This window comes from Acomys russatus, chromosome 8 (genome assembly GCF_903995435.1).
Source record: "Acomys russatus chromosome 8, mAcoRus1.1, whole genome shotgun sequence".
NCBI classification, from domain to species: domain Eukaryota; kingdom Metazoa; phylum Chordata; class Mammalia; order Rodentia; family Muridae; genus Acomys; species Acomys russatus.
Genome location: NC_067144.1, coordinates 41,029,070 through 41,053,683, shown reverse-complemented (window position 1 = coordinate 41,053,683; position 24,614 = coordinate 41,029,070). Strand labels below are relative to the sequence as shown.

At 40.6% G+C, this 24,614-nt stretch overlaps 1 protein-coding gene across 1 annotated transcript in view; it reads left to right on the top strand.

Annotated features, from left to right (window-relative positions):
• The window catches only part of LOC127192792 (ephrin type-A receptor 6), an 877,103-nt gene that overhangs the window by 841,701 nt on the left and 10,788 nt on the right, over window positions 1-24,614 (top strand). Inside the window, exons 15-16 of the mRNA XM_051150102.1 lie at window positions 5,271-5,420; window positions 21,475-21,668. Of these exons, the coding sequence (XP_051006059.1) occupies window positions 5,271-5,420; window positions 21,475-21,668 (344 nt within the window). The remainder of the gene's footprint in view (window positions 1-5,270; window positions 5,421-21,474; window positions 21,669-24,614) is intronic.

Genomic DNA, 24,614 nt, shown 5'->3' with positions numbered 1-24,614 from the left:
AGCTAAAGATAGTAAACATTTTTTCCCCATACACTTACTGAGTGCTTGTCTGTTCCATAACACTGATCCTCTTGGAGTTTTAGGGCTTTAGAGATAGACTCCACAAGAAAAGAAAAGCTTCCAAGGAGCTTATCGTCCGTTCAAACCCTTTTTTCCTTCAGGCTAAACACCAAATCTGGAGAATGAGAAATGAAGAGTTTTTCAAATGTCTTTGCTCTCACTGGGTCACTTCTTTTGCTAGATTTCAGTATTAAGTCTTTGTACTTTGACTACCTAGCTATTGATTAGCCAGTCCTCTGGAGACAACAGGCTACATCTGAACCTCCTATGTGAATTATATCTGCAATACAGCTGCATTGTGGGGTGCTGGGTGTACACCTTGCAGGGTGCTGTGTGTGCAGAGCTCCTCACTCTGTTACCCGCACTTTCACATTGGCAACCCACCACCTACTTGTTGGGAAACAAGCTTTGGATGTAATTTGGAAAACAGGGTAAAAACTTCTCCAGCGATGGTTTTATAGCCTCTAAGTCTCTGACTTCCTGTCCCTCCTTTGTTCTCTAGTGATTAAGCTTGCAATGTAAGAAAGAAATTAGTAATGAAAACGTTTCCAAATCCCAGTGGGTCCCTTTGATTAGCATCTTTTCTTCTCTCGCTCACTAACATATGGCAAAACAACGAGCAATGATTGTGGTTTCAAATCTAAGGAATTATGCTATTTGTTCATTCCTGGAACCTGAAGCAAGCATCTGGTGGTTAGAGCTTCCTGAAACAACAGAAAGAAACGAAAGGAGACAATAAAGCCCCTTGGTGCTCATGGGTGAAAACATGTAGATAAGATTAAGCTAGTCTATTCTACGCATGAGAGGGGAGCTGGGGTGGCAGGGGTAGGAGGGATGACTCCATAGGGCTTTGAGGACCTGAGTTCCAATTTTCCAGAGTGCACATAAAGCTGCCTGTGTACGGCAGCATGCATGTGTCATGCGAACACGCCTATAGTGAGATGAGAGCTGGAGACAGGAGTTACCCCCAGAACCTTGAGGACCAGTTAGCCGGCTGCACTTGGACAAACAACAAAGAAACCCCGCCTTAAGCAAGCTGGACAGTGAGGACTGATACCTGACGTTGTTCGCTGACCTCCACATGGGAGCTCCCCATATGGGCCAAGCCTCCCTGTCTCACACACACAAAAACATGAACACATATAGACACTGTGTATACACACTTCACATGCATACAAAAGATACTTCTACTTCCTTTAATGTAAGCATTAGAAACCATGCTCAATGCTTAAGAGTCTCTTCTCTCTCTCTCTCTCTCTCTCTCTCTCTCTCTCTCTCTCTCTCTCTCTCTCTCTCTCTCTCTGTGTGTGTGTGTGTGTGTGTGTGTGTGTGTGTGTGTGTCTATGTCTGTCTCTCTCTCTGCCTCTCTGTCTCTGTGTGTGTGTGTCTGTGTGTGTCTCTCTCTGTATCTCTCTTTCTCTGTCTCTTTCTCTGTCTCTCTCTGTCTCTGTGTATGTGTGTGTGTGTGTGTGTGTGTGTGTCTGTGTCTCTCTCTGTGTCTCTCTCTCTGTCTCTCTCTTCCCTCTCTCTCTCTCTCCTCTCTCTCTGTCCTCATGTTACAACTAGAAACAAACTATATTTAGTATTCCTCCTCAGAAGAAAATAAAACTTTGAATGCTTCCTTATCTCTGTTGCATGTGAGCTCAGAAACATCCGAATATCCACCCACTATTAGATTCATGTAGTTTGTTACTTAAAATTGTATTTTCTACATTAAACGTCTGTCCCATTTTTTATTTATTTATTTTTATATTTTATTTTAAGATTATTCTGCCTCCCACTTTTCATTTCCAGACAGCACTGGGCAAAGAATTTGAAATAAAGATGTACTATTCATTTTACATTTGGTGTTCAATTTAGCAAGTATCTAACAATGTTCACTTTTTAAATTGGGGTAGTGTACTAATTAGTCTGCTGGAGTTGCCAGGAAAAAAACACCACCAACTCGATGCCCTAAACCCCATAATATTGTCTGTAGTCCTGGAGTCCAAGACCAAGGTGTCAGCAAGTTTGGACCTTCTGGAAGCTTCTCCTGCTCACAGACAGCTGCCTGCTCCCTAAGGGTGTCCTCGCATGGCCTCTTCTCTGTGTCTGCAGAATCTTAGCTGTCTCTACATCCCCCTATAGGGACACCAGTCACATTGGGTTATACCCATATGACTTGATTTAACCAGAATTACTTTTTTTAAAGTCTCTTTTAGTACAGCCACACTGTGAGTTGGGGCTTCAACATGAGGATTTGGAGTAAATGCAATTCACAACAGGGAGCAATGCAGCTCTTCAAATGCTTTTAGTATCTTCCCTTTGGGGAAAAAAGAAAATCTCAAGAAGGAGAGTGCTAGCATTCACATTTACATGTGAAAGTTGTTTGAAGCACAAATTTATATGCATATGCAAACATGTGGATAAGGATATTACTTATAAGCCAATAAATAAATAAGTCATCATTAGCCACTGCTTTACACTAGGCCATGAAACACACTAACACATAACAAAGGGACAAGCAAGTAGGTGAGATGAGCTTCCTTAGAATATCAACTAAAAGGGGGATGGAGAGATGGCTCAGTGGTCAGGAGCACTGGCTGCTCTTCTAGAGGACCCAGGTTTGATTCCCAGCACCCGCAAGTCTGATCACAATTGTCAGTGGCTTCAGTTCTAGGAGATATGACACTCCTACACAGACATATGTGCAAGAAAAAAAAAAAACACCAATGCCTTAGAATAAGAATAAATAAATCACAAAAAAAAGAATATCACTTAATGTTCAAGACAGCATTTACAGCATCTTATTTTTAGGACATTTGGATAGGGCTTGCCAAATTTAAAATATCAAAATACAGGATGCATACTTCAGTTATAGTAGAAGAAAGATGATCGATTTATTCATTTATAGCAAATGCCATTCTAACTTGATAGTTAGGACACACTGTTCCAAGAAATTCCTTCGTGAGGCACATTTAACCCCCTCTTCCAAAAGACAACTATTTACTGTTTATCTAGAATTCGCATTTAACTGTGGGTCCTGTGCAGTTGTTGTTGTTTGGTTGGTTGCTTTTCTGGCAAACTTACATTAGGTTAACAATCGACTCTTTGGGGAGGGGTGGCAAGGTGACTCATCAGTTAGGAGGGAAGGGGTGGCGAGGTGACTCATCAATTAAGAGTCCTTGTTGGTCTTCTAGAAAACCATAGTTCCATTCCCAGCACCCCTTTCTGGTCACTCATAACCACCTGTAACTCTAGCTCTGAGGGACCAGGTACCTCACAGTCACACACACACACACACACACACACACACACACACACACACACACACACACACACACACACACACACATTTTAAAGGAGAAAGTAAAGAGAATGGCTCTTTCCCTTTTTTTTTTTTTTTTTTTTTTGTCCCCATCCCACACCCCACCCAGTTAAATTGTCTTCACAAACTTCTTTTTTTGTTTTGTTTTGTTTTGTTTTTCGAGATAGACTCTCTCTGTGTAGCCTTGGCTGTCCTGAACTTGCTTTGTAGACCAGGCTGGCCTTGAACTCACAGCGATCTGCCCACCTCTGCCTCCCAAGTGCTGGATTAAAGGTGTGCGCCACCACACCCGGCTCACACTAACTTCATAATTGTAACTTTCTAGTCTTTAGCCAATGGCTTTTAGAAGATGTCTGCCCTAAAAGCACAGAAACCCAGCCCTCAGGCTCCTGTCCAAGCTGCTGCCATGGTATATGACTACAATATATCATGTTAAGATACCTGTTAAAATATTAAAATTCGCTAAGTACCCAACTTTCCAGCTGCAGTTCGTACGTGTATCTAGCAACATTCCATCATGCGGTCTGTATGTTTGCACTAGGAGACTTCAGATACCAGGGAATACCTAAGTCTTTCTCTGAACACTGGGGTGCTCACTCGCCTATAAAACCAGAGGATCGGATTCAAGGTGTTTTTCCCAAGGATCCTAACAGTTCTTCTCCAGGCCTCTCTGGAATGAGAGCTTCACAAATTCTCTCATATTCCTTATGAGGGCTAAATTGTTCCTACTTCAGAATAATCCTTTTTGTCTTGAAGTTCATAATGTTTTGATTGTTAAATAATTAAAGAATTTTGCCTTTAAAAGATAAGCTTCCCAACCCTAAATTCATCAAAAGTGAAAGAAAAATACGTGGATTTTTTTTTCAACGCTCCATCCCCCACTCTCCCCTTAAAAGAAATTTTGTGCACATTGCTAGCTCAGATGCTGCGCGCATGAAAATGCTGATGATGTTGAAACAATCCCATGGCGGTGGGTTCTGACTGATAGAAATAATTTTGCTGGGAACTGAAGCCAGCTCCCGGGTTTGAGTCAGGCGAAGCCGCTCCTTGTTCGCTACCCCCATCTAGTGGCGACAAGGTCACCCGCATCTGCGCATCGTGGCAATTCTGAGTTGAAATTTTTAAAGATTTCTATAAATCAAATGGATGAATTGTTTTATTCTTGTCATCACAGTAAAAGGGGATTTACAGCGTGTTTAACAGATAAAATGTAATAAATTTTAATAAAAGTTAAGTATAACACAGTGACAGACGTTAGCATTTAAGCGATATAAATTTGTGCGATTTAATCTCTTTATGTTCAGATGTAAACTTGGACACGGAAGGAAAAATGCAATGTGTGAAAAATAAAATTTTTCTACTCCTCTGCCTTTGTATCAGGGTAAAGAATATCTTTTTAAAAATAAGTGTAATCATGGCTGAGGAAAAGCAAGAAAATAACCTTCTCCTAAATGTGGAGTTGATACAGACTGTTCAGTCTGTTTAACCATTTGTCTTCAATTAGATTAGAGCTTTAGTCTCATTATTATTTATAAACGTAATACAGTGCTTAATGAGTGTTGAATAATATTTAGTTTTTAATGTCCCATAATCTGGAACTTTCTCCAAATGGCATAATAGTGTGTTTAATTGTGTGAATCTAAAGTAAAAATAAATTTCTCTAATGAATGAAATAAAATCCTTCCAGAATGAGACTTTTCCCCCATTAAAGCTATTTTTCCTGAATAACAATTATAGGGAGGAAATTTTGCCATTTTAGCCTCACCACAGCTCTCTGTCTTAAAGTACCAACAGTATTATTGAGGACTTAGGGATTGCAAACAAGAGATATTTAAATGGAATGCCTGGGTATTAATATATTTGCAAGCCAACTGAAAAATATCTTTTTTTTTTTTCCCCTCAGGGTGGGAAAATCCCTATACGATGGACAGCCCCAGAAGCTATTGCTTACAGAAAGTTCTCCTCAGCAAGTGATGCCTGGAGCTATGGCATTGTCATGTGGGAGGTCATGTCCTATGGAGAGAGGCCATACTGGGAAATGTCCAACCAGGATGTAAGTACATGGACAGTCCTGTCATTTTGTGCATACAAGCACACTAGCTTGGCGGGGGATGAGGGGGTCAGGGTGGGGGGAAATTCTCTTGTGATTTTCTCTCAGGTTAACCTTTGTACTGCTGACAGTTTCTCAAGGCACTAGAAGGGAGGCCGACTTGAGAATCTGAGGAATATTCCACCCCTAACTGATTGGGCGAGCTGGGTTTCATCCCATGCAGGGCACATGTCCAGTTTCACAAGATTTGTTTTGTTTTGTTTTGTTTTACTCAGTGTTCTAGACCAGCAAGAGTGCTTAACCTATAGTTTAAAAAAGAGTGATGTTGACTTTTCATTTCATCCACAGGGCAATTCACTGCATCCCTGTAAAGTCCAAACCAGCCTATGCTTAGATAGTATTTGAAAGAAGAGTGAGTGCTTTCAGGCAACGCACTATCGATAGATGTCATCTCTCAGCATTCTTTTGAGATACATAATCTTTTGTGTAATCTCTTTTTTTTTTTTTTTTTGATTCTGTTTTATCTGTAGCAATTACATTTGCGGTTGATAACACTACAGAACAAAAGAGTTCATACACTCAGCCTCTATGATCTGCCCACAGTCATAGAGACCGTAATAAGAATTACAGATATCCCTACAATGCAAGTGAGGGCAAGGTCAGAACAGACAGATGTATCTCTCACCACTGCCTCATCTCAGAATCCAGCTTTGTCTAATTGGCTTGCCTTCTTCAATGCACCTGGTGGCTTCTAAAGCTACAGTGACAGGAAATACACACTGATAGGGTTTTGACCGTCCATAGATGCAAAGATAGCTATGTGACTGTAAATTATCCCTAAACACACAGAGAGCGTAACTACTTCAGCACTGCATTCCTTTACTCCAGGTAAAAGCTTGCAACTTCCCCGACAAACCTCCAGACCTCACACTGTGCTACCCCACAGTCTTCCAGTTTCTACAATTTTTGTAGTTGCACAACAACTACATTTTGTTCCAGTTTCACAACATTTGTTTTGTTTTGTTTTGTTTTGTTTGAAACAGGTCTTGCTATTTAACTCTGGCTGTGCTGAAACTCACTATGTACACCAGGCTAGCCTCAAACTCACAGAGGTCTGCCTGCCTCTGCCTCCCAAGTACTGGGATTCAAACGTCAGGCATAAACGTGGTTAGATTTTGGCCACAGTTGATGCTTCCACTAATATGGAGGGTTGCTTTTACAGCTGAGTCCTGCTTCATGGTGTGGGAATCTACTGATGGATCATGGGGAATGCCAACACCAGATACCTATAAAGTAGCAGGGATGAGGTCACATGACCTGCGCTAGACCATCTGGAATATCTGGTCTTACAAACAGAATGTGCTTTACCAGCAACCTCTGAGCTTCGTGGTGTGTGTGTGTGTGTGTGTGTGTGTGTGTGTGTGTGCGTGTGTGTGTGTAGTGGGTGTCAATTCATAAAAGCCTTTCCCAGAATTTCCTGAACTAAATTCTCAAACTGGAAATTTGTTCTTTTCCTCCCAGAACTTCCACTTGAGGTCATGCTTTTGTCTTATTTTTATTGCTTATCTATACTTCTTTAAAAACAGGTAACTAAGGTCATGTAAGACCTAAATTTAGTCACTGCAATACCCTCTTTACTCTAAACCTGAGACATCGCTCTCATAGGTAGTCTATTTGGACTAAAATAGGCCATCCAAGCAATTCCCCAGAATCAAGTGCTCTTCTGCACTGTTCCTTGTCAAGAGTCATGTGGTAATGAGTTCTTCATGCCTTTACATTGCAGACATAGTAAACGTTTAGAACAAGTCATGGCTGAGGAAAGCAAGAATAAATGTGCCTTTTAGGTTGGCTCGTTTGTAGTTCACACAGCATCCCGTTTGGGGCTGGTAATCTCCTGCTTATATAAAGTTTATGTTTCAACAGTTAGGAGAGAGACTGGAAATAAAATAAATAAGCAAAAATGTGTGTGTCTGTGTGTGTGTGTGTGTGTGTGTGTGTGTGTGTGAGAGAGAGAGAGAGAGAGAGAGAGAGAGAGAGAGAGAGAGAGAGAGAGAGAGAGAGAGAGACTTGACACTAATGAGAATGAGGCAAAAGAAGAAGATAAGAAACCCCTGGCTTAGAGTTGATTTATTTTATGAAACACTTTGATAAAAGTCATTCACTTATGGCAATAAAAGTCATAATTGGTCCTTCTTATTAGACACTCAGAGGGAGTCATTCTAATAAAAGGCTGACCAAGAAAAAGAGCAATTTCCTGTGTTTCCTGATCCCTAGATTTTCTTCCCTCCTGGGACACATAGCAGTCACAGACTTAGCAAGTGTGGCCATGATGATGTGGGCAATGACTCAATCATACAAGCTGCTTAAACTTTCAAAAGGCCTCAGTTTCATGGCTGAATAAGATGATACAGAAATGAGTTCAGTCCTTCTTAATGTGCCTTCCAACGGTAAGATGCTATAATTTTAAATCTCTGAAGAGACACCAATGGCCCTTATTTCAGCAAAGAAAAGATTCGTGTTCTTCCTTCTCAATTACAGCATTCTCCCGATCTCTGCTAACGTGCCAGAAGTACACAGGAGTCTCATAGGGCAGAGCAGGTACAGTGAGGATGCCAGACCACAAGACAGACAGCATAGGGAAAACTTCTACAGAGAAAGGCCCCGATTGTGCCATTTCAACTCAGACTACCACGTAAATTATTGTTAATCGTTGCCTAGAGTCCTCTAGATCTTGTTGTCAACCTCTCCCTGTCTGGGTTGTGCCCAACAGTTCTGGCCATAGATCTCAGTGATTAGCATCCAAGATGGCCGTTTACTGAGTGATTTTGTCTATTAAGCCTCATTTGGCCACATGGACTCTATCTGGAACAAGAGAAGATACTACAGCCAGCAATCACCCGACACCAAGACCGTTCTCATTTGTTCTCGGCACCAGGCTGAACTTTCCCCCACCCCGAGCTGCAACTGAGTCTCAGTGTCTGTGGTCTCACCATCTTATGCGGGTTCCCAAAGAGTATTCCAGGAAGACTCCGAGAGCATGGATGGGAAAAGTGGGGGCTGCAGTTGGGTAACGATATCTTGAGGCCTTCAGATCAGCACATCACCAGATAAAAGCAGAATGTGCTAAAAATCCTTTATGTTTCTTATGACTATCTTCTGCTAAGGGAATGGGAGCTGGAATTCTGTTTAGCTGAACATGTCAGCACATCTGTGATGGAGCCAGTAACCCGAATGGGTGCTTAGAAGCAGACATAGCTTATGCCCAAATACTGGCTATTCCCTGTTCGTCCTTCATTTCCTGTTCTTTCAGTCGGGTATAGTTTTACACTTGGCTACTTCCAACAAGGATACTTTCTAACAAGCATAAGGAGACAGAGAATAAAAGTCCAACTATGTTCTGTTTCAATGTTTTATATATTTTTACTGCATTTTGGTGATTTTTTTTTAACAAAGCTGAGGGCACAGATCAAATGGAACGTTGCAGTGTTTTATGATTTTCAACGAGTTTAGGAAATTTCAGACAGGTTTTAGGAGAAAGGTTTTCTATTCTGCAGACTATGGTGTGTTTTATTACAATGAACAATTCTGAGTGTGCAGAATCTGCGTTAGTGAATAAGATAATGAGTTTCCCAAAGGTCAGTGGAATTGTACATTAGGGAAGGGAAATGAGGAGAAAAAAAAAATAAGCAGAATGCACAGAACTGTCCCATAAAGAACTTAACAAAATATAATAGCTGGCGCCAGATGCTTAGCCACTCAGCAAGTACTTATTAAACATATGCCAATCACCAGACCAGGTGTGCATGTGGGGCAAGGATGCAGGAAAATCAGTCCTCCACTGTGTTAAATGAAATAAACAAAGTGCAGAAAGAAGGATGCTAAGCTCTGTCCCACACAGGGAAGCAAAAGAAGATGATCACATAGCATTAAGGAGAGGACTGGTACTTAACTGGGTTCTAGGAAGGAGAGCTAGGAGATGCAGTCAAGAAGGTCAAACAGCAAATACCAAGCACTCAGACACATCTAGCTCAGAGGAACCGGGTCTAGTATTCTATGTAGCACACTAGGGTAACTACAATGATAACATATTTGGGGTTTTGTTTTGTTTTGATTTGATTTTTCAAGACAGGGTTTTTCTGCGTTGTCCTGACTGTCCTGGAACTAGCTTTGCAGACCAGGCTGGCCTTGAACTCAGAGATATGCATGCCTCTGCCTCCCAAGTGCTGAGACTAAAGGCATGTACCACCACACCTGGATTGATTATTTATTTTGTAAAGATCTAGATGAAAGAAGTTTGAAGATTTCCAGGGCAAAAAGTGACAAATAGTTGCAGAGGTGGAAATGTTAATTACTCTGCTTGATCATTACCCACTGTACACCTGTATGGAATTCTCACTATACTTCATGAGCACAAAAAAGAATTAAAGAAGACATATTTCTCTCTTAAAACAATCCATTACTTCCACGTAGAGATGACATTCTGGTATTTTATAAGTCCTACACCCACATCCCATTAGAATGACAATCGTCAAGGATATATGCTGTATTTCCCTTCTTTTTTTAATGTGATAAAACAGTATATGACTACAATATAGTTATTTAAAATACACATTCCATGAAAGCATGCAAACCCTATTATGGAGGGGGTTTCTGATTACTTACTGGAACAAAAGTTGGTTGTTTTCTGTTGTTGTTGTTTTTTTTAATTATAAAAGAGCAGGTGGATTAGCACACTGGATCGGGGCGTGCAGTGCTTTGGTGTTGGCCAGGGTTTCTAGACTCTGTCTCTCCTCACTATGTCCTTTGCTGCCTCATACTCTGGAGCCCAAGCTTTCAGCATAACAACAAGCACCACAGTGAGGCCTTTTTAAGTTTCATGCACCAATCCCAATGTTAGAGAAGACTGGCTGGCTCCCTAAGGGCTCCGTTCAAGCCTCGTCTAAACCCACATGAGGGAAGTGAGCACTATCTTTACCCAAGCTAGGTCTCCATGCCAGCCTTCTCCACTCCAAGGCAGACAGAGAGCTATGATTGCTAACTGCCCCATAGTCATGTGGAATGAGAGGAGGATTCCAAGTTGAAGGCAGTTGTTATGCACCACGGACATGTGTGAGGTTCTTTGGTTTGCTTGTTTAGTTTCATTTTTGTACACTCTTTTGGGGTATTTGTCATTTTTAAGGGCAACTTCATTGCAGTCTCGTGTTTGGGTGACACCAAACTGTTAACAGTTCTTTACTGTATTCTAATAGAGTAACCAGACAAACTGGAAAGACCAGTAGGCCTGCAGGGTCTCTCAGCATCAGCATCAGCAGTATTTTGGGTTGAGGTATGTCTGAACATTGCAGTATCATCCTCTTCATATGAAATTCCAGTAGCATTGCCCAACTGAAATAACAACGACAACAACAACAAAGACCCTGGTTATTGTATTGTCAGAAGTGGAGGACAAGATCAGTTAAGAGCTACTGATAATAGCACTAAAGCGTTCTCAGTTCTGATCCCAGGCTCTCCACTGACTGAACACTTAGGCAAGCGGTTTAAGCTTTCTGAGATTCCATTTCCTGGAGTTCAAAATAACCAACGGTAGATGTTGAAGAAATCCAAGACAATTCATTTATAGCACCTGGTACATTTAATTAATCATAGCTAGAAAAAGATTGGATTTTAAGTATTACTATAAATCACCTTTTTCGCTATGCTTTGACTCACTTTGGTTTTCTTAAGTATCAAATTTTATTGGTGCATTAAGATATTAAACTACAAAAACACGAAGAGCAGTGGAATAACAGAGTAAATATTTAAAACAAACAAAAATTTTAAACATGAAAAGAATGAGTCAATAATAACTTTGTGTTTAAATGAACAAAATTTTCTAGTTAAAAAAATACAGACTAGGGGGCTGAAGAGATGGCTAACATAAAACAACCATTGTATGAATAAGGCTGCTATGAACATAGTTGAGCGAATTTTCTTGTTGTTGTTGTGACCACGTCCCCTGAATGGGGAGACCTGGTGGCACTCAGAGGAAGGATAGCAGGCTACCAAGAAGAGACTTGATACCCTATGAGCATATACAGGAGGAAAAGGAGGTCCCCCTCAGTCACAGTCATAGGGGAGGAGAGTAAGGGAAAAATGGGAGGGAGGGAGGAATAGGAGGATACAAGGGAGGGGATAACCATTGAGATGTAATATGAATAAATTAATAAAATTTTAAAAAACAGCTATTGTAGATGACTAGTTTATTTAAGGCTCAAGAGAATTCTCGAGGGTAGATCCCCATTTCCAGGTGGGAGAACTGGCGCTTAGAAAAAAAATCAGTGATCTACCCAAGTTGTTCGTGTCCCTGCTTAATCCAAAGTCCTTGCTTTTACTACTACACTGTAAACCAGACATCCAGGATTCCAAGGGGTCCTCATTCCACAACAGCTCTACCTAGTGAAACCGAAGCATCTTTAATTATGCATGCTACTCCATTACACACAAGTGTTTGCATTGCTTCCTGCAAGCAAAAGGATGCAGGCTGGCCTTGGCTGCTGAGAAATATAAAGCCTCTTTGCAGATTTTGTTTTTGTCCCTTGGTGTTAAAGTTTTATGAAATGCACTCTCTTGTTGTTACATTTCTTACAAATAATTCAGTCAAGATTTAATGAATGACAGAGCTATCCCATCACTGGAAAGAACTCTCCGGCAAATTGAAGGCAGAGCGTGTCTTGCTGCTTTTAAGCAGGTGAAGTCATCTTTAGTTTCTGTAAGTTAGGTCAAGGTATTGCTGCATGTTATTCTCCTTCAAGTTCAAAATCCTTGTAATTTACTACAGAATGGAAATATATCATGGAGCATGAGCTCCAAAGATGGCGACAAGGGCACCATGCTTCTCCACTCCAACTCTTGTACCAGGTATTGAGCTTCACGGGGAGGGGGGCGGGGAGGGTGGGGGGGGGGGGAGGTGGAATAAAACAAAACACGAGCAGCAGGAAACAGGAAATAAGCAATTCTACAGAGTCAGTAGGTAGGAAAACGGCCAGCCTTCACTTAAATGAGACTTTAGTCACTAATGATCTGACAGCTAGCCTGTAGTCTAGGATTTTGTTTTGTTTCCCTGACAGGATGATGCTTTTAAAAAAAAAAGGCTTTGAAATGTGATACCTCCCGGGTACGCTATCATTTATGCACTGCAACTAAGCGCATCTGTTTTTCCCTAGAAGACATCAGAGAACATCTCACTTGAGGCTGCTCCAAGGAAGCACAATGCTGCTGAGTGTGTTTGGGTCTTTTCTCCTCGCTTTGTATAATAGTGATGGTGGCGATGATGATGACAACACCAACAGCAGCAGCGTTTCCCTGTCTCTTCCCTTCTGAAGCTCTCTTGAAGGGAGATGATGTTTCAGGTTTTTATTTTGGAAGTGTTGTGGTTGGAAGCATCCTTCTGGCCTTTAAGAAGGAAGAAAATACGTGTTTTCTGTATTTCTTGATCGCCCTCTTAATTCTATAGCCCTTCTGAGTTTCGGGGTCAGCCCTGCAGCCTAGACTGGAGTATGCACAAGATCCACTTACCTAGCAACGCATTGTGATTTTATGACTCAGAGAGTCCAGTCGTTTTCAATTTTTTTCACTGATTAGATTTTTCCAAACTCAACTGTATTATGTAATGGTCTCTGTGTAATGATCTGTGTGAGATACAGTAAATTGCTAAAAACCCATTCCTATTATTTCAACCTTCCATTTTACAGAGGGATATTTTTTTTCTGCCTTGATTTGAATATGTATCCTACTGAAGTAATTTTCAAAATGGCCTCATCCTCTCAGCGTTTCAGTAATTCACACTCTTGGCGCACAGGCATTTGGTTGATAGGCACCATTTTAATTAAATGAGCACTAATTGCACCTGCACGATGAGTGGATGGATGCCTGCTTCAGAAACAAGAGTAATAGAGAATACGTAAGAGTGCAGTGAATCACCACTGAAACTAATTCACTAGTGAAGCCAGTAGAAGAAGCCAGTAACTCATATATGTTACTGCTACATGGAACTTTTAGGGAAAAAAAAAGGTCTTTTTTTTTTCTAACTACATGATCACAAAACCAGATAACATACGCCATCTACAGTGTTTTCACACACACATACACACACGCGCGCGCGCGCGCGCAAAAAAATATTTAGCTACACCTTTGATTTCCACTCAAAAGACATGTATTTCTCATTTTGGGTTCTTGTGGTTTTTATTTTTTTCCCTCCTGGTCATTTACAAAGAGAGTATTTTAAATTTACCTTTCCATCTGCACTCAGAAACTTTTTTAAAAAGATAGTTTTTAAATAGTTTTAGTGAGCCAAGAAATTGTAATATTAAAAGTTGTCCAGTATGTTTCTGATTTCAAAAATGAAGTTCCAAAAAACAAAAGTTTGCTTTTCCCCACAAGGGAAATGGCCTTGGGATCTGAGAACATTGCAAAGAATAAAAAAGTGCTGTGAACAGAGTTGAGCAAATGTCCTTGCCGTATGGTCGAGCATCTTTCAGGTATATGCCCAGAAGTGGTATGGCTGGGTCTTGAGGTATAGCTATTTCCTGCTTTCTGAGAAAGCGCCAAATTGATTTCCGAAGTGGTTGCACAAGTTAATCAGGTGCTGCAACATGGACTCTGTTGCCTGATTTCCATCACTTCTCCCTAATGGGGCTGCCTGGCCTGGCCTCAGGGGATGAGGAGGAGCTCAGTCCTACTGGGGCTGCCTGGCCTGGCCTGGCCTCAGGGGATGAGGAGGAGCTCAGTCCTACTGGGGCTGCCTGGCCTGGCCTCAGGGGATGAGGAGGAGCTCAGTCCTAATGAGGCTTGATGGTCTGGACTGGGTTAGTAGAGGGGGGAATCCCTTCATCTGAGGACAAGGGGAAGGGGGAAGCGGGTGGGAAGAAGGGGCTGGGAGGAAGGAGGCTGTGATCCGGATGTAATCTTTATATTTCTAAGAAGTATAAGTCACAATAACAAATCTGGCAAATAAAGAATTTGTGCTGCCGGACATGGTGGCACATGCCTTTATGCCAGCACTCAGGGAGGCAGAGACAAGCGAATTTCTGTGAGTTCGAGGCCAGCCTGGTCTACAAAGCAAGCCCAGGACAGCCAAGGGTACAGAGAGAAACCCTGTCGCAAAGAAACATAAAGAAAAAAAAAAATTGTGCCATTGCTCAAATCTTCCTGTTGTTGTTGCTGCTGCTGCTGTTGTTGCTGCTGTTGTTGTTGTTGTTGTTTACAAAATGCATCCTCCATCCCGGTCTGAAGTTTTGTTTCCTTATGGAGACATCACAGTTCTGTATCAAGACCTCCTCCAGCTTCAGGGTCTGTGCAGATGCAGCTTCTGGTGTAAAAGATCCAATTGCAGGCAGAACCAAGTTCTTTTCTTCATCAGAAACAGAACGTTGGTCTTCAATATTCCTTTACTGACACTGTTACAAGCAGATGTAAGGTATAGAAAAGGTATTAGTTTCCTTTGTTCCCAGAAGTGATTTTTTTTTTTCTTATTAAAATATAGTCTCACAGTTTCCCTCTATTCTCTTTCCTTACTGCAACTCTTTTTAATCTGTTTTGTAAAGTAATTTATTCAGATTACATCTCAGTTGTAATCCCCTCACTTGTATCTTCCCGTTCCCTCCCCCCCTCTTTCACTCTATTCCCCTCCCCTAGGTCTGTGACAGAAGGGGACATCCTCCCCTACCATATGGTCACAGCCTATCAAGTCTCATCCTGGTAGCCTGCTTATCCTTTCTCTGGGTGCCACCAGGCCTCCCCACCAAGGGGAAGTCATCAAACAGGGGGCACCAGAGTTCACGTCAGAGTTAGTCCCCACTCTCCACACAACTGTGGAGAATGTGTTGTCCATTGGCTAGATCTGAATAGGGGTTCTAGGATTACTGCATGCATTGTCCTTGGTTGGTAAAGCAGTTTGAGAAGACCCCCTGGGTCCTGACCCACCAGCTTTGATGGTCTTCTTGTAGGTTTCTAGGACCCTCTAGATCCTTCTATTTCCCCATTCTCCCATACCTGTCTCACCTGGAGTTCCAATAGGAAGTCCCAGCATCTATCCCATTCTCCTGCTAAGTGAAGACTTTCAGGGGATATACCTGTTGGGCTAGTGTCGAATTATAACTGAGTATGTACCATGTAGATCTTTCTGAGTCTGGCTTAACTCACACAGGATGATCATTTCTAGTTCTATTCATTTGCCTGCAAATTTCAAGATTTCCTTGTTTTTTATAGCTGAGTGGTATCCCATAGTGTAAATGTACCACAGTTTCTTTATCCATTCTTCAACTGAGGGACATCTAGGTTCTTACCAGATTCTGGTTCTTACGAATAAGGCTACTATGAACATGGTTAAGCGTGTGGCCTTACTGTGTGGTGGAGCATCTTTTAGGTATATTCCAATGAGTAGAATAGCTGCGTCTTATGGTAGCCCTATTCCCAGTTTTCTGAGAAAGCACCAGATTGATTTCCAATGTGGTTGTACAAGTCTATTATTGATGTGATGTTGACTAATCCACCAATTGGTTTGTCCTCAGTTTTATTGCCTACAGTATGTATCACCATAAGTATCTTTAAATGAGGTAAGCTGTGTTCCCAACTCACAACTTGGCATACAAATTCTCAATGTATTATATATTATATATTATATATATAATATAGTAGATATATAATATATATATATATGATATAGTAGATATGTACTAAATCTAAAACCCAAGAGATAATGAAAACTGGACCAAAGTGCAAGGGGATAGATAGCTGAGGCAGTAAAGTGCTGTCCAAGGAAGCATGAATTCAGAACCCCAACTGTAGAAACAAGTCTCATAGGCCAAAATGAGGTGGAAACCAATTTATAAAGATACTAATAAATATTGACCTCTGGCCTCCTCTGTCAACAGATAAATAGATAAAGAAAAATGGTATTTTTCAACCATAAAGAAAAAGTTATGTCCATTTCAGGGAAATGGATATAACTGGAGATAATTATGTTAATAAAATTATTGAAGTCAGTCTCAGAAATTCAAATATTTCATGTTGACTCTTATATGTAGATGCACGACTTTAAATAGATATATAAATTTATGTATGCATATATGACTTGAAAGTAGAAGTAAAACTGCATAGGGAGAGAAAAAACTGCTAATGAGAATGGGTAGGTGTAGGGCAGATAAGAAAAGTAGCAGGTATGGGAATAATATACTCAAAGTACGCTAATTACATTTATATGCAGTTGGCTTCACAAAGCAAAGTACCATGTACAGTAAGAATATATAAATTAAAGTATCATAATTACCGCTTACAATATACAAAAGTATTAATGATGTAAGAGATAAGTGTTTATTAATATTATATCCTGATTATTATCCCTTCACTTGTATCGTCCCGTTCCCACCCTTCCTCCCTCTTCTGCCCTATTCCCTTACCCTATACTTCTGATGGGGAGGCTCTTTTCCCCCACTGTCTGACCACAGCATATCTGGATAGCCTGCATCCCTTTCCTCTGTGTGCCTGAATGGGTTCCCTGCCAAGGGAGGTGATCAAATCAGGAGCACCAGTGTTCATGTTAGAGGCAGTCCCTGTCCGCCCCCCCCACACACACACACACAACTGTGGAAAAAGAACTGTCCGTTGGCAGGGGAATCAAGGTTCTCTGCATGCTTTGTCCTTGGTTGGTGCAACAGTTTGTGTAGGCCCCCCTGAGTCCAGATCTGCCAGCCTCGATGGTCTTTTTGTGGGATTCCTGAACCCTCTGGGTCCTTCCATGCCCCCATTCTTCCACACCACTCTCAGCACTTTGGCCAGAATCCAGCAGCGAGTCCCAGCATCTGTCCCGGTCCCCCATTGGGTGGAGTCTCTTAGACAACAACCAAGTGTTTTATCTCTTATTCAGCTTCAGATATTCTTTGAAGACTTTTCCGTTCACACAAATCTACCTCAAGAGGCATCTCTTTGGAGGCCACACTTGACTAACCTTTGCAGACTTTCACATACCATTGTATGCTCACCTCCCCTAAGCAGCCATCCTGAGGCTGGGCTAACCTCAGGCCCCACAGGGCCCTGCTTGAGATGGATGATACTTGTCATACTCACGGGCCTTTGTCTCCTTCACAAGTTATACACTTCGGAATCACAGGCAGATAACATGCTGTGTCATCTTTTATACTAGAATGCCCAATATTACATGTTAAGTGATCGATATCTATCTGTTTGGGTGAAGGTTATTTATTCCATATCCACTCGGAGTATGCTTGCATGCATCCAACGTCAGGCTGCTTTTGAAGTTAAGGGTTGTGAGATATGTGAGCAGCCTTGGAGAAGTCTAAAGGCACCTGTGATCAGGTGATTAGGTGTCTTCGCTAGAAAATGATAAGAACTGTAGCTACCCCATAGGTTTGTTTCAAAGATAAAAATAATAAGTGTACATCATTGGTAGCTAGAATCTTGGAAACGAGACGCAAATGCTCTCAATAATTAGCGTGGTGTTTTTTGATCACCACCACTGTTGTATTGCTATTGCTACTGTTCTCCACAAGATGGATTCCTTTTCGGTTGGACACCTGTCCTGAGCCAGGGTATAAGATAAATTTCATAAGATGATGTGTTAAAGAACTGAGGAAACTTAGAAACTGAGAACTCTGTAAAAGACAGATCAACAAGAAGGAAAATTATGGGTCTCCTGGTCTGCCCTCTACACCACAGACAGCCGTGCAAGGGGCAGCACTCTGCTGAACACAGAAAAGCAAGAGCAACAATACCACCCTCTTGCCACTCTCGTCTCTTAGAGAAAAAAACATCAACACTGAGGGAGTTCACTGCCTGGTAAATGCCAAATGGTCTGATTTTTTTGGTGTTAGCCATTTCCACGAATCCTCTAGAAAAGCCCATGGAAACTAGAAATCCTTCTGGGGCTAAGAGGAAGATGCCAGCCAGTTGTAGAGTAGTGTAAGAAAATTCTTTCTTAAGGAAGAGCAAGTCCCCTTTTCACCTGAATGGTCTAAGCAAACAATAAGATTTTGGATAATGCTGATTGATGACACCTCCTAACAGTTACCATTGTGTGCTCCAGGACTTCAGATGTTATCACACTGTCCCGTGGACCTATCTGAAGTAGCCATTGCAAGGTTTACAAAAATATGTTCCTCTATCAAGATAAATCAAAGAATTATTTGAATAGTTTCTGTTTTGACTATTAGCATTTACTAATAAGTAAGACACTATGCTAAATGATGAGGATGAGAAATCCAGAATACCTTAATACCTTAATGTAATTCCTGCGTTCATGTATGCATAGCCTGAGAAAAAAATAGAAAAGGAAATATAGTTTTAAAAAAATAGACATGATTATAGAGGTGTGCATAAGACTCAGAAACATTAAAAAATGAAGACTTAGTTAAACGTTACATTAGTAGGGTGTTGTTTTGGTTTGTTTTTGGTTTTTTGTTTTGCTTTTTTAATTTACTGAGAATGCTAAGTTTAGGCCCAAATGGAAGCACCGAAGTCAAATTAGCATGTATAATGGCAAAAGATAACATGATATGCAGTATTTGTGTTTGCTTCATGGTATAAAATTGGAGAGGAGAATATTCTATCATCAAAATTGAAACTAGTATCTGAGGAATGGCAGAGAAGACATCTGAAAGTCACAAGAAATTAAATACACGGCCTAATTCTGCCACACGGTAGTTATGTGAAATTGGGCACATCTCTTTACCCCCCTGAGCTTAACTTTTATAATGTAAAAAGTAGCAACAATGGGAACCACCATACTGGGTAATTTTAAGCCATAAACAACAGCAACAAAAATACAAGGACCAAGCACAAAGAAACACCTGTCACTGTTTTATTCTATGCATCTACAGTCACGTAACTCTGGCAAATTGACTCTCACACTCCCCAGGCACAACCTCAAAATTGTTCTCTAAAGCCATTCTGTCCTATTTTTTATAATTATTTCCATAAGCTGCTCAGTAGTTTTGATGGATTTCAAGCATTTTTATCCATTTGTGTTTTACTAAAACATTTAACAAAATGACTTAAACCCAAGCCTACTTAGTAACAAAAGCAGTAAAAAGATAGGAAAAATCATATTCAATAGTGTAATGTAAAAGAGAGAGTAAAACATTAATATCCACGAGGATTAAGGTATTCAGAAACTGAGAGAATGATTAGTAAGTAACGTGCCTGCTGTTCAAGTTTGGATCCCCAGCACTCGTAGCTGAAGCTGGGCAGGACAACGCACACCCACAACCCCAACGCTGGGATAGAAGGGAAACGTGGATCCCAGGGGCTCAGTGGCCAGCTGGTCTAGCCAAAACTTCAAGCTCCGGCTTCAGTGAGATCCCCTGCCTCGAAATCATAAGGTAGACAAAGATAGAAGAAGCTATCTAAAGTCAATCTCTGGCTTCGTCATGCCTCATGCCACACGAGAGCACACACACACATACATACATACAAAGTACTATGGTCACAAAAATACTGATGTGATCATAAGAAATTCTCTAATATTGAAAAAGTAAAGACTTAGAAATTAAGAGGATCCTGAAGAAGTATTAATTCTTCTTTTATACCTCTTATATTAGTTCAGAATAATTTATATGTATGTCAAATGGTGCTGATTTAAGAAATTAAAATGAGTTGTCAGTGTTTAAAATAAACACATGTAGATGGTCATGCAACAGAATTCTTAAGTCCGTGATGTGAACATTAGAAGTTTTATATTTTTATTGTTGGCATATGTGTGGGGGGTGAATTTGATTGATATCTGTCTTTAAATATAAGATTGATCCTCTGTTTCTCTTTTAAATTGATTTAAAAAAAAAAAAACATAGATGATATAAGAACAGAGGTTCAAATGACTACCTTTCATCTTCTCTTCAAAAGCTAAACTATATGAATTCAGAATCCGTTTTATTCCACCGTTAGAAAATTCCTCATTGGGAGGGGCTGGCAGGTAATACTTCAAACAAGCAAATGGCCTACCTGACCTTTACGTGGCTTCTGAACACCAGGCCGTCTTCTCCTTGTTATTCTAACTCTTATGCAGATCCCTTTCTCTAGAGCTGTACAGGAAGTGGGAGTTTAAATTTAAATTAAGAGAATTAAAATGAACCCCAGATCAAAATTTCAACTCCACAGTCCTGTGAGCTCTACCCTGACCATATACAGCTAGCCACCACCATGTCCTACAGACAGAGCCTCTCCCTTGCTAGATAATTGACCTAGTGCGTACTCAGACCCAATGCTCCTCTGTTTTTATACCTTTAGTTAGCTTTTCATGTTCTGAACAACCTTAGGACTTAAGGAAAAACAATTTTACTGCAAGGTCAGTGTCAGACTGAGATAAAAACCCAATCAAGGAGGAGGAATAGAAAAGGCTACAAAGAGAGAGTAATGGGATTTAAAAAGCACACTGACCTTATTGTAAGGAAGATGAAAAATGATTGAGAAACCTTCCTGTTTGTCACATACAGTTTGCATTAAATGTATCCATAGCATGCTTCCCTTCTGCTGTTGGCAGCAGGGTTTCAGACAGTCAAGCAATGTTACAAAGAAGTCGTGTCTTTCAGAGGAAGGACAGCAGGCTACCAAGAAGAGACTTGATACCCTATGAGCATATAAAGGGGGAGGAAGTCCCCCTCAGGCACAGTCATAGGGGAGGGGAGTAAGGGGAAAATGGGAGGGAGGGAGGAAGGGGAGGATACAAGGGATGGGATAACCATTGAGATGTAACGAGAATAAATTAATAAAAAATAAAATAAAATAAAATAAAAAAGAAATCTCACATCAAAAAAAAAAATATGATGAGACTTAACTACATGTACATCAGAAATGCATACTTGAAGCATATTTTCTTCCCAGCATAATTTCTACCAGCAACTCCTGTTCAGAACTTGTGAGTTTGCCTTTGCTTGAGCCCTGTGTGTTCATCTTCAATGATTTTGACACTTATCAGTATATTTAGTTTGTACTGCTTGCATATAAAGATGATATGTACATCTTGTTGTCACCAAAAGTAAGAGAGTGATCTGTGTATGTTTGCACTTAGGTTATTCTGTCCATTGAAGAAGGTTACAGGCTCCCAGCTCCGATGGGCTGCCCACCGTCTCTGCACCAACTGATGCTCCACTGCTGGCAGAAGGAAAGAAACCACAGGCCAAAATTTACTGACATCGTCAGCTTCCTTGACAAACTGATCCGCAACCCCAGTGCCCTTCACACGCTTGTGGAGGACATCCTTGTGTAAGATGCATAATGTTGGGTTTTTTTTTCCCCTGACAATCATAGATTTTTTTTCAGGCTACAGGCAAGAGCAACAGGCAGAAGGAGTGAGTTTGCCTTGGTAATTGTCCAACCGGCGACTCTGTGTAAATCTTATTTTATTTATCATTTATTAACATGAAAGAAAAATGTGGACTTTTCACTAGGAAAAAAAATCCCCTTCTTTTCTCTCTCTATCTAATCCTCCTGCATTACTTTATTTACATTTATTTTATGTGAATATTTGATTTTCATATGCCTTCCTTTATTGATCCTTCATTATCTTTATAAGTGGGATTTGTGTGCATGTGTGTGTCCTTTCTAATTTCTTTCCATTCTATGTTCCATTTCCCTATTTGAAATGGCAAGCAAGATGAGGTGATTTGTGAAGCAGCAGAAGTGAGGATATTCCCTGATGGTCTGATCACACCTTGCTGCTGTTACTTTCCTCCCCCCAAATCAGAACAGGGCAGGTGATGAGAAAATGAAGGCACTCACATAGCATTTTATAACCTTCAATAGAACTAAGAAAATATACTCACTTCTCTCTGAAGAGCAATGAGAAGGGAGAGTGGAAGCAAAAACATCCTCATCTCTGTCTGAAATATTGCACTTAAAATATCAACGATGTCTTCTTTTAGACTAGATTATAAATAACCAAAGGACACCTTCCTGAATCACAAGATGGCCACGGGATATGCTGGCATTCAACTGTGGGTCACAGGTTCGAGTCAGTATGGGGTTTTAGTAACAATAAGACTAGGCTTTTTAAGGGCTATTTGAAACAGACCTCTTTTCACAGCATAGCACGTAAAGAGTTCACCTCTAAATCACTAATTGGCAGTCTCAGCAAAATGAAGCCAAGCATGAAATAGGTAGTGATTCAACTATTGCTGCAGCCCGTCTCCTCTAAGCAGTAGCATAGGAAGCTGTAAGGAGGAGAAAAGCACTTCAGATTTTACCACTAAGGCAATGGACAGCCACTGAAGGATGTTTACGCAAGAGAATATATAATTACAGGCGCACTTCGGGAAGACCACTGGAGTGTTCATTTGCACTATGAATGCAAAACAAGAAACAAGATTGAAAGCAGAGCCACAGATGTTCTCTTCCACGCCATAAAAGTTCAAGGCCTAAGTTATAAAATGAGAATAAACTTGAGGTCATTTATTGTTTGGCAGGACCCAGACACAATATTAATATGTTTGGGTGCCTGAATAAATATGGAAGGAAGAAGCATGAAGTAGATATTTGTTAGGGTTATTTTAAATTTATTATTTATTTATTTGTTTGTTTGTTTATTTTTGTACAAACAGTGGGTCGTATACTTGCTAGGAGAAGAAAAACAAGATTTGGAGCAGAAATGAAATGATTTTGGGCATTCTGAGTCAGAGATGCCTTTGGGATAGTGGAATGACAATTCCGTAGGTACATTCATAGGTTGAATTTGGGATAAAAGAGCTGAGCTATTGGACTAGAGAGCAATTAAGAATACATACCATTCTTTAGTCAGTTTCCAGTACATTACACAGAGCAGCTCACCACTGCCTCAAACTTGAGTTCTCTACACTCGTGTGCACACACCAGCACATAGACACTCGGGCATATATATATATAATTCATATTTTTCAAATATCTCTGCTTTGTGTGTATATTTGAAACTGACCAGCATATAGATTATAACGGAAGGCATTAGCGTATTTAATGTAACCTATGAAGAATATAAAGAATGCAAATAAACAGAGCAATAGAAGGCAGCCACATAGAGCACCAAGATTTAAGACACAACCCCAGAAAACAATAACCAAAGGAGACTGAAAAAGAAGCGGCAGACAGGCAGCACAAGAAACAGAGATGGAGACACATTTAAAGCCAAAAGAGGCTACTTCAAGGCATGTGCTGCCCAAGCCCACACAAAGCTTCAGTAGAGACAAAGTATCGAGTACAACCGCTGGATTTAGAGTGAGGTACACAGGTTCATAAACAGCCTCAACATGGACAATTTTTTTTTAACAAAATGTATGAGGCAATAAAGAGGGAACACAAAGCCAAATAAAGATCAATACATAGCAGCCGGGTGTGGTGGCGCACGCCTTTAATCCCAGCACTCGGGAGGCAGAGGCAGGCGAATCGCTGTGAGTTCGAGGCCAGTCTGGTCTACAAAGTGAGTCCAGGATGGCCAAGGCTACACAGAGAGACCCTGTCTCGAAAAACCAAAAAAAAAAAAAAAAAAAATCAATACATAGTGATAACTTTTATTTCCAGAAACCAGTCTCCTACAAGCAAGGTAAGTAGAGAAAAATGGTTCTTGATTTTTGGCTTTTATATTTTCCTGAAAATACAGTGTCTGTGCTGATCCCCTGAGAGAGCATTGTATGGAAACATACTACAAAGTAAGTCTACCTTCATGGGAGAGGCCATCTTATCACACCTATAAGCCCAAATCGTTTCCTCTCAGTTCCTTGTGACACAAGGTCAACAGACTATTTAATAGTGGCCATAGCAAAGCTTTCTGTCAAGTAGCTAAAGTCATCGGTTTAATAGACAGATACACCAGTTTCCTGACTACATTTTGAGACTGTGAATAATCATCATATTTGTAAAATACTCAGGAAGAATCTCAAATCAGAAAAAAAACACAAAAAAATGAAAAAAAGATACAGAGGTCAAGGCAGATGGAGGGTCCTGGTTGAGGACCAGTGGCCTGTGATAAAATGACTGCCATGCTCTGAAGAACCCCGCCATACATGGGCCAGGAATTCCATCCTTCATATAAAATTATCAGGTTGGTTCAGTTCCAAAGTCTAATCTGTCTGGAACAGATAGAAATTTCTGTGAGTGATTGTTCTATTCTTGTTCATGACAGAGACACATGAACTTTTTGTTTTAATGTATTTTTGTTTGAGAAACAAAATGAAGCTGCGTCCA